Source organism: Plasmodium cynomolgi, chromosome 10, assembly GCF_000321355.1.
Source record: "Plasmodium cynomolgi strain B DNA, chromosome 10, whole genome shotgun sequence".
NCBI classification, from domain to species: Eukaryota; Apicomplexa; class Aconoidasida; order Haemosporida; family Plasmodiidae; genus Plasmodium; species Plasmodium cynomolgi.
The window spans coordinates 663186-673674 of NC_020403.1; the positions used below are offsets into that span (position 1 = coordinate 663186).

Below are 10489 nucleotides of genomic sequence, written 5' to 3' on the forward strand. Positions count from 1 at the left end.
TTTTTTTTTTTTTCGTATGGCTGTTCATAAAAAAAAGTCTTTTCGACGATATTGCTTCAACCTTGACACAATTAAACAAACAAAATATAATTAATTACTTCATCAGTTTCGCAAAACTGTGATTTTTCATTTTAATGGAGATTGCTTGATAGTTCAAGTTCGCCATTTTGAAGGGAGTTTCATTTAACCGCATATATGTTCACTATTTTTATTATAAAATTGTCCAACTTTCTCCTCTTTTGCACGACGTACATGTACATATGTATAACCACGTGTAGCCGTAAGCAGGTCGCCCGTTGGATGTCAACAAAAAAAAAAAAAAAGGGACCACCATTTTGTGACATACGTTTAACACATGTTCAGGTCTGCTTCTCCCAGCTGCGCAAAATTTACCCTGTGAGTGTCCGATTCATTAGCCATGCAATACGTAAAGAGCAAAACGGCGGTTATTCTGGGATCGACTGACAAATTGAGTAACCGCAGTGTTGCCATAAAAAATTCAAACACTTCGCTGAAAAAGGAGTTGCACACAGACGTGCAAGGGAAAAGACCCAACCGCGACGATTCATCTGATGAGGAAAGACAGACAAGCGAAAATGTGCCAAGATTAAAGTCATCCCTTAAAAAAAAAAACAGCTCTTTGGATGGAAGCACTTTGGAACAGGTGAGCTTCAAACGTGCAGTTGTGGAGGGAGACCCACTGGGGGGGAGCAGTAGCGACGCTTCGGAGAGGCCGGTTAACGGGGCTACGTCGAAAATGGGCGTAATGCTGGAGGGAGGAGAAAACGAAGGTGATGAAAGCAGCGTAGATGATGACCGGGACACAGATGGGGGTGGCAACTCGGGTGAAGAAGAATCGGTAGAGAAACCGAAGGGACCAGCAAAAAGCGCAATCAAAAAAGTGTCCGTGTTCCAGCGGCTAGCAACGACGCACACTCTAAGCAGCAGCTACAGACGCCTAAGTCCAAAGCTGAAAAAACTGCACACAGAAAATCTCCAAGGAGCCTTGAAAGGGGGGGAGCCCAAGAAAGCCTTCAGCATGAGGGTAGACAAAAATGTGATCTATTCTTCATTCTCCCCGTACAATAAAGCGAGAAAGGTAAATGCGGAAAGGAAACTAAATATGATTAGGGCCAAGACGCAGATATTAAAAATAGCTGAGAGTTTCATGAGCACAGATAAAATAAAGTCATTCCAAATGGTGGAGAGGCGGAAGACTCAATCGTTTGCGAACAGGGGGAAGCCCCTTTCGGAGAAGTCGGAGAAGTTGGAAAAGTCGGAAAAGTCGGAGAGGAGGAAGCCAGGGGATATTCCGACTTCCTTGAGGAGAAGTTCAACCAAGCATGGCGACTTGGGAAACGCTAACCAAGGCAAGGAACCCGATGAAAGTGTGGTCAAATCGAGCGGTCAGATAGAGGCCAATCAGAAAAAAAGACCAATATTAAGAAAGCACAAAAAGATGGTTCTACAGAAAACGGGTAGCCAACAAGGATTGCCATTATTTGAAAACATGCTGGGAGTAAGTCCTTCAGGAGGAGTGTACTCATGGGATGGCTATCAGTGGAAGAGAATAAATATCTTCTACGAACGTTTCGTGTCCTTATGTACTGATAAAAAGGGACACATCATTTGCATCAATACAGATTTCCAGCCGGGCTTTCTGATGAGCAATAGGTGCTTCCAAAAAATAGATACCCATAGGGAAGAAGCTTTCTTTTTAAAAATGGCCATTAGTGGGAGGAATAAAATGTGGGCAATAAACCTTCGGGGGGATTTACAAAAATGGGACAAGTACGAATGGGTGCAGGAAAAGAAGGCCTACGGAATAGCTAAGTTGAAGTCATTGGCCTTTGACAGAAATGATCACCTGTGGGTTTTGGACGAGAAGAATTATTTTTACATCTTCAACACGGAACGTAAGAATTGGTTGCTCCACAGTGATAGCAGCAGGGGGGGAGGTAACATAAACGACTTTGATTTTAACGAGAGCAATTTTTTGGTGGCTGTCACCTCCGATGGGATGATTAAAATTTGTAGAAATGGTCGGTGGGTGAAGTGCGGGATGTTGGGACAAATGAAAATTTCCAGTTTGCACTTTTTGAGGAAGGCAGGGGGGGGAGAGATGGGACCAGCCGTCTTAGCGAAGAATCCCAAGAGGGGCGAGGGGGACCATCGAGTGGGTGTGCCAAAAAAATAGCTCCGATGAAGGGTTGCCGCAGAGGAGGGGGTTATAAACCACCCCCACCCCCTATGCAGTTTTATAGTTGAATTCTGCCCCTGCGTTTAGAAAATTGCGGAGCTGATTTTACACTTGGTGCTTAACTCGTTACGTTTGGGAAGGCACACTCCGTTTTGTTGTCCTCTCCTCGTGTGTATTTGTCTTCTTTTTTTTTTGAGTTTTCGAGGGGGGCTCTTCTTCCCCTAATAAGGTGCAATTTCGCCAAGGCTTCTAACGTTCGCGGCATCCGAATGAGTTGGCAAAGGGAAACCTTGTGCGTAACAAACGCGCACTTTCTCGATTTGTGCCACTTGTCAGGCGAGGAGTTGCGCGCTGTGAAGGTGCCTTTTGTGCAATTGATGACGCCGTTGTTTTGGCCTCCTTCTTGTGCATTTTTTCGGAGCCGTTTTGGGAGCCAAATTTGGAGAAGCTCCTGTGCGATTTGTATCCTTCCCTTTTTTTTTTTTTTTTTTTACTAACCTTTTCTTGAGCAATGGAAGGGGAAGAAAAGCAGCTTGGATTCTCCTCTAACCGTGTCGGAGCCCGCCCTCCAAGCTGCTAATCGTACCGTTAAAACTGCCCCTCTATATAATCAAGTGAGGGGGACCCTTTTTGGATTTGTTTTCAGTGCGTGTTATTTTTCCGTATGTAATGTGCTTCGCCTTTTTTTTTTTTTTTATCCCTTGGTTTGTTGCCACTTACCCGGTGGAGGGACAGGCCCACTTCGCAAAAAGGTTACACTGAACAGGAAGAGGTGTGCTGTCCTTCTCCTCCCCCCCCTCACGAGGGACTAACCAAAGATTGTGGTAACACGTGCACGCGCACCTTTCGCTGCACTTCTCCACATTTGTGTCACCCTACGTCGCTTAAGCATTCTGCTGGTCCTTCTAACAAATGAAGAGTTTGCCAATACCTCTGATCCGGAACCTCATTCCGAGTGTAACTTTGAACAGAATAAATGGTACCCATTTGTTGAAGCATTTGGAAAATGTGTGTGAGCATATAGCGCTGGTGGGGAGGTACACCAAGGGGAAGTCAACACGAAGGGGATACATCAGTGGGCAGGTCAGTAGGCAGATCGGTAGGCACACCGGTAGGCACAGCAGTAGTCACGTAAGTAGTCACACCAGTAGGCAGTTAAAAAAGGTGGAGAGACACAAGGGGGAAGGCAACTCCACCAAGGGGACAATAAGAAGGAGTAAATTGTTCGACCAAGTGGATGAGCAGTTTGACAAAGCTGTGGTTCTTCTGCCGGAGTTTGGTCCGAGTGGAATCATTCGATTATTGTATGCCCTGCAAAAAATAAAATATGGAAAAAAAAAGAGAAAAAAAAATAACATCCTTAAACGGATAGAGTACTACCTACTGCGAGATTCTGTCAATGACAGGGTATACAATTTTTGGAGTCACCTAAAGATAAATGACACTATCCTCCTCTTCAGGATGTTTATAAAAAACAACTATTTTGAGCCAGCCCTTCTTTGCAAACTCATGGGAGAGGTAGTGTATAATGAGGATTTCTGCATATCATCTGATGTGGTTCTTTTCCTACGTTCCTATCATATTTACAGATGCAGAATAAAGAGGATTAAAAAATGCAAGTGGAAAGAAATTTCCCTCTCGGATGACTGCCTAAGGAAGCTCCTCCACATCATTGTTCGCAACAAATTTGATCATACACACAAGGAAATGTGTACCTTTTTTTCCCTTTTTTCGATATATGGGCGTATTTTACCTTTCCCTGAGCGATGGGAAATTTATAGCAAGTCGATCGAATATGTAGAGAAGACCCAACTGGGTTACTCCCCAAGAGATATAAAAAATTTCATTCTAAGCCTTTTTAGGATTAACTCCTTCCTGTTTGATGGGGCATGTGTACCTGGGAATGATGGTTCCCTGATGGGGGTCCCTCAAATGGGGAAAAAATCCCATGTGGAGAGTCTATCCGTGGTGAACCCCACCCTGCGAAAGTTATTTCACCTTTACAACAAGCACAATACCGATGTTCGGGTCGAAGACGAGTTGCGAATCCTGGAGAGCGCTGTGAGGAGTCACTACTACCATTATGACAGCCTCGAGAGCATTCTCTTCCACATAAAGAATAACATTGCTCAGTTGGGCCTTTCAAATGGAGTAAAATTTGTTCGTTTGGTTAGGAAGCTTCGGAATGCACACTCGTCCGATGCGGTGGTGCATACAGATGCATGCGCGTCAAACACGGACACAAAATTTGTTCGCCATATGCTGGACCATATTTTAACCAACTGCGCCGAGGTATTCAGGACCCGGTATAAGTACCCTCCGCGGAAAATTAGGGGCGTCCTCTCACTTGACCGTTTAGCGGCTGTGGCGTGGGAACCGCACCACGAGCTCACCGGTTTGCATCGCTAGGGGCGCGTCTCCAGTTCTTGGCCCCAGTTTTTTTTTTCGTTTTCTTCATTTTTTCTTTTTCGTTTTCTTCATTTTTTCTTTTTATCTTTTTTTCTTTTTTTCTTTTTATCTTTTCTTCTTTTTAACTTTTTTTCTTTTTTTTTTTCCCTTCCATGCCTTCTCCCCCTTTTTGTTTGCTATACCTGTGGGTGGGTACATCGTGCATACCTGTATGCGATTTTTTTTAAGTACTCGCGCGGGGAAGAGCAATGCCCCAGCGGCAGATCCGCACGCTGTGTGCCTCCGCGGGGAAGAAGCAACGCCACTCCGCGGTGAAGAAGCAATGCCACTCCGCTGTGAAGAAGCAATGCCATTCCGCAGTTAAGAAGCGGTGCGACTCCGCCCCCCTGTGGGGGCTGAACACAATAGTACAAATAAATATATGTGTAAGTAGATGTATGTACGTACGTATGTATAGTTGTGCCTCGGGGGAGGGAGGCCGAGTTGGATGTATGCCCCCCTTCTGCCGGTAGTGCGCAATGACGCCACTGCCTATGCGCGGTGGGGCGGTGGGCTCGTCGGGGGGCGACGCGATAAGGTGAACAAGCTAAGTATAGCTAAGCGCACCAGGCGAAGTGCGCGAAAGAGGGGAAAAACGGGACGAGCAGGATGAGCAGGGTGAGTATAACACTATGCCGCGCATGATGAGTATACTATACCGCGCATGATGAGTATACTATACCGAGCATGACGAGTATACTATACCGAGCATGACGAGTATACTATACCGAGCATGACGAGTATAACTACACCGAGCATGACGAGCGTGCCAACTGCGAAGATGCCTCATTGCAAAAAACGCTTACATCCACTCCTTGTGCGCCGCCGTTTAATTGTTCCTCCCGACTGCTGACGAAATTAGCGTGTTGGCCGAGTCGGCAGAAAAAAAAAAAATAAAATAAATAAATAAAAAAAAAAAAAATAAAATAAAATAAAAATAAAAATAAATAAATACCACAATTTTATAAATATACAAACGTACGAACGTACGAACGACTGAACTGCGATCATCCCCCCCGCTTCGGAAGAACAACTCATCCGCAAATTGGAGAAAACTCCCTTTGAATTAGCAAACGCGAAAGTTAAAAATGGCCAAAAGACCAGATCCTAACGAGATAAAATATGGTAATTAATTATTTTATTTTTTTTTAATCCGCATAATGGATTAGCTGCAGAGGGTTGGATGTATTCCTCCATCCACCCTCTTTCCTTTCTGTTGTTGATTCATTTCACCTCTTCGCATGGAGAGAGTGGCTTTCTTTGCATACCTTTTTTTGGAGGAAATAATTTTACATACGTATATGTACATGCTCATGCTTGTGACATTCGGTGGGGTCCCCCTCAAAGTGGAAGTGACAGAGAGGCGCTTATTCGAGTGATGAGAAAATTGGTTAGGGGAAGGAGGGGTACCGTTATGTTATGCTGTGAAGGGAGTTCCCTTTTTTTTGCGTGTTCCCATTTTGGGGACCCCATCATATGAGCTTCTCGTGTTTTTAGAGGTCCATCGCCGTGGGTGTATTGCTCCTGGCTTGTGTACGCCACCACCACCCCCACGGTTCTCATTTGCGCTTCCGTGAGCCTACTAACAGGATAACTCATCATTTTGTCGTTCTCCTCCCTATGCGCAGTCTACATCCGACAGGTCGGAGGCGAAGTGGGAGCCTCGTCAGTGTTGTCCCCCAAGTTAGGTCCCCTTGGACTGTCCCCCAAGAAAATTGGTGATGATATAGCGAAAGAAACGCAGTCATGGAAGGGGCTAAAAATTTGCGTAAAACTAACCATACAAAATAGGCAAGCCAAAATCGAAGTGGTACCAACGTCAGCCTCGCTGGTATTAAAAGAACTGAATGAAGCTCCCAGGGATCGAAAAAAAGTGAAAAATATTAAACATAATGGAAATTTAAAAATTGAGCAAGTGTACTCTATTGCAAGAATCATGAAGGATAAGTCGAGGGCCAAAGAATTCAAAGGAACTGTAAAAGAAATTTTAGGCACTTGCAACTCTATTGGTTGTACCGTCGATGGGAAGAAGCCAACTACCGTGCAGGAGATGATTGACTCCGGGGAGATCGACGTACCAGACTGTTGAGTGGTGGATGAAAAGCCTGCCGGATAAGCAGGAGCCCCCTCCCTTCGTGCGTCCACGTGTACCATGCTGACTTTGCCATCGAAAAAGAAAAGAAGGGGCCCTATCAGGCTATGCGAAGTGGTACGAAGCTGAGGCTGACGTGACTGCGTACCAACCTGTATGAGTCCAAATGAGAGCTAATTGGAGAAGCGTTCTTCCCCGTCCCCACATGCACATTACATCATCCATTTCGAGGTATGGGCATATACGGGTATGCACATTATTTACCTTCCCTTTTCCTTTTTTTTTTTTTTTTAACTTAACACACTCGCAACAGTTTTTAATTCCAAGGAGATACGAAAAAAAAAAAAAAAAGGTGTACTTTTAACTTTTTATATTCATAAAATAACCGCTCGTTCGTTTGTCCGTCTGGGTGGAGCGACTAATAAAGGGGGCGCCTCGATTGAGGCACACTTTGGAAATTGCCTAATTTGGTGGCCCCAAGAAAAAATTCCCCCGTGTGGGTACGTACGTAAGCCGTTTTTAACGCATTCGAGGTGGTTATACTTATGGGGAAATACTACATTTTTTTTTTTTTTTTCTTCTCCTGGGTGGAGGGTACCGAATCAAATAGTGCAATCATGACGACAAATAGGGAGTTACATTTTTTCCGCCATTCACACAATCGTATTGAGCAACAGAATGGCTAATTCGAATGGACGCGCCTCTTCCACACATCAGATGGTATGTATCCAACTGTTTCTGCTCCCCCTCCATCACTTTCCTTCGTTTGCAGCGTTCCATACATTAGCATAAAAAAGGAAAATAAAAAAAAGTGTGTTTTTTTTGCTAATTTGTCCTTGCACAGTTAAACCTGTGTATTCTCGCGGGTTGGCGCTGTCGCCCTGACAGTTTTGTATTTTTCCATGTTGGGAAATTTACTCTTTTTTATATTTTTTTTATTTTATTATTCATTATTTTTTTGCTTTTTTATTTATTATTTTTTTTTTTTTTTGCGTTTTGTGACGCGCCGCTGGGCATTTTCTTCATACAGCTATTAGTCCCAGTAAAAGTCCCCGTTTTTTTCGCTTTTAAATTTTTTACTAACTTGTTCTTTCCCCAACAGGGAAGTGAGAGCACCAAAATAGGGGTCACATTTGGGGAGTCGCGAAAAAAAAAAACGGGATGGTTTTCTCGTAGTGGGCAAGAGAAGGCCCCCCCCTCACTGTTCTGTATGCATACGGGCAAGGAGGGACCGGCCCAATTGCGTTACCCTATGCCTCGCCGCGAATACGCATACATGTGCTTAGGGGTAACCTCTTAAATCACCCCTTGTTGGGTACCCCGCAGTGGTTAACCCGGTAATAAGCACAACGCATATATATATGTACGTGCCGATTGAAGGAGTGCGCACCGGCCCAAAAGAGAAGCAGCGTTATAGTCCCAACTATGTGCTTGCCCATTTTTTTTCGTTTACTTTATACTTTTACCGCATACAAAAATTGTACGCACGGAATGAGCAATGGATGAGTACTATACACAACAAATACGCATATGAGATGCATACCAATACATATGTGACCTGGCACTCATCCATAGCGCAGGAAAAAAAAAAAAAAAAAAAATCCATTTTTAATGAAAAAAAAAAAAAAAAAACCCTTTTTAAATGACCCCAAAAAAATAGCTGGAAAAAAAAAAAAAAAAAAAAAGCGTTGCGAAAAAGTTAGCAAAGTAAAAGGTAATACTCTGCACGGTCAGGATAACCATCCTAAACAAAGAACGAAAATTTTTGGCCAAACGTTGCGACGAATTTGCGCTTGAATATAAGTTAGATCCTTTTTAAGGGCCAAAAACCTGAGTAGGATTTCCTCCGCGATATTTACCCACGAAAGTGTAGCTCGCTCAAAGCCCCACAATTAAGGAAACCCCCTCCAAACGGTTTATAATTCCAGAAGAGATTTTTCAAAATGGGAAGAGTCATAAGAGGTACATATTTTCCCCATAGGGGCTAAGAAAAAGGAAAAAGCACATACGCGCGTTTGCTTCTTTTTGTGCGTGGAGGGCGAGGAGTATGCCTGTGCGATTATGTGGCGCACGCTTGCACGCAGCCGCTGCCCCGTGTGCCATACTGCGCGATTATTGTACCACGTACACCACGCACGCCACGCACGGCATTCACGCTTCTGACTCCACTCACGCTTCTGACGCCACTCCCCGCCGCTTCTCCCCCGTGCAGGCCAGAGGAAAGGAAGGGGCTCGATTTTCAAGTCCCACAACCACCACCGAAAGGGAGCAGCCAAGTTGCGCCACCTGGACTTCTGCGAAAAAAAAGGATACATTAAAGGACTTATAAAGGACATAATCCATGACCCAGGAAGAGGAGCCCCCTTGGCAAAAATAGTTTTTAAAAAAACAGAGAAATATGGAAAGAAGGAAGAGCTGATGGTAGCCACAGAAGGTATGTTCACCGGCCAGTACATTTCTTGTGGTATTAAAGCTCCGCTATCCGTTGGAAATATCCTACCCATAGGGAAAATGCCAGAAGGTACTTTAATATGTAATTTAGAGCACCGCACAGGAAATAGAGGAACGTTAGTGAAGGCATCCGGATGTTACGCTACGGTTGTTGGTCAATCTGAGGATGGAAAGAAGACCAAAGTTCGTCTCCCCTCTGGTGCGAAAAAAACGATTGATGCTAGAGCTAGAGCTATGGTTGGTGTTGTGGGTGCAGGGGGAAGAATCGATAAGCCAATTTTGAAGGCTGGTGTTGCGCACCATAAGTACAGAGTTAAACGTAACTGCTGGCCTAAAGTCAGAGGTGTTGCTATGAACCCTGTGGACCATCCCCATGGTGGTGGTAATCACCAACACATTGGTCATCCTTCCACCGTTTCGAGAAGCGCGCCAGCTGGACAGAAGGTTGGTCTCATTGCTGCTAGAAGAACTGGTTTGTTGAGAGGTGCCAAGAAGACCAAGCTTGTTGGAAAAACAGAGGATTAAATGGTTCCTCCCAGGGGTGAGGTACTGCGGATTATAGTTTGGTAGGAAGTGCACCCATCTGATGTGTGCATTGACAAGGGTGCGGCGGCAACATATGACTAGAGGCAGAGTGATATATAATTTCTTGTGCATTTTTTTTTCTTTTCGGAAACAGGGACATGAACGGATGGTAAGACCGAAGGAGAGATTCCTCGATGGACTCTTTTTTTCTGCCTTTTCATTTTGTTCGTGTATATAGGATGAATGCGCCAACGGCATGCATGCAATTTTCTGATCATGTGCCCTACCAGGTGTGTGATTTTTTTTTTTTTTTTCTTTTCATCTATTCCCATTTTTATACAAATGCACACAGTGTTAAGAGGTATAACAATAAAAAAACGCAAAAGTGTACCATTTTTTTTTAAAATTAAAAAAAAAAAAAACATTATTTTCTCATTTCCCCAAGTTTGCTATCGCTCCACCATCAGTGTGCAGTGCGCATTGGGAGTAAAAACATCACACGAGTGCAAAAAGGGGAGGAACGCGCTCACGAAAAAACGGCTCTTATAAGCGTCACCCAAACGTTACATCGATACATCACCACATGGTTAAGCGGTTCCATCATGTGCACCTTGCTAAATGGAAGAGATGGTGAGGCAAAATATTGGAGCAAACACGACGCACGAAATTTAATTGCAGTGCATGCGGAGGGGAGGGGAGCAATTTTTCCCAATTTGGTGCCCCCTTTGATTGGTCGCAACTATGAGGAAACGTTTTAATAAATCGCGTTAATC

At 44.2% G+C, this 10489-nt stretch overlaps 4 protein-coding genes across 4 annotated transcripts; all 4 read left to right on the top strand.

The window, feature by feature from the left end:
- Positions 1-418: 418 nt before the first annotated feature.
- PCYB_102460 (hypothetical protein) lies at positions 419-2268 on the top strand (the record flags this gene model as incomplete). The annotated part of the gene is made up of 2 exons (XM_004222795.1): positions 419-2176; positions 2257-2268. 2 exons carry the CDS (start codon positions 419-421, stop codon positions 2266-2268), a joined length of 1770 nt encoding a protein of 589 aa, XP_004222843.1.
- An 844-nt stretch (positions 2269-3112) lies between these two features.
- On the top strand, positions 3113-4504 carry PCYB_102470 (hypothetical protein; the record flags this gene model as incomplete). The annotated part of the gene is made up of 1 exon (XM_004222796.1): positions 3113-4504. A coding segment is annotated over one exon (1392 nt), but the record flags the coding sequence as incomplete, so codon positions are not given.
- A 1232-nt stretch (positions 4505-5736) lies between these two features.
- On the top strand, positions 5737-6737 carry PCYB_102480 (60S ribosomal protein L12; the record flags this gene model as incomplete). The annotated part of the gene is made up of 2 exons (XM_004222797.1): positions 5737-5773; positions 6277-6737. 2 exons carry the CDS (start codon positions 5737-5739, stop codon positions 6735-6737), a joined length of 498 nt encoding a protein of 165 aa, XP_004222845.1.
- Positions 6738-8420: 1683 nt separating this feature from the next.
- PCYB_102490 (60S ribosomal protein L8) lies at positions 8421-9716 on the top strand (the record flags this gene model as incomplete). Its single annotated transcript, XM_004222798.1, has 2 exons — positions 8421-8702; positions 8953-9716. Exons 1-2 carry the CDS (start codon positions 8684-8686, stop codon positions 9714-9716), a joined length of 783 nt encoding a protein of 260 aa, XP_004222846.1. The 5' UTR covers positions 8421-8683.
- Positions 9717-10489: the final 773 nt, after the last annotated feature.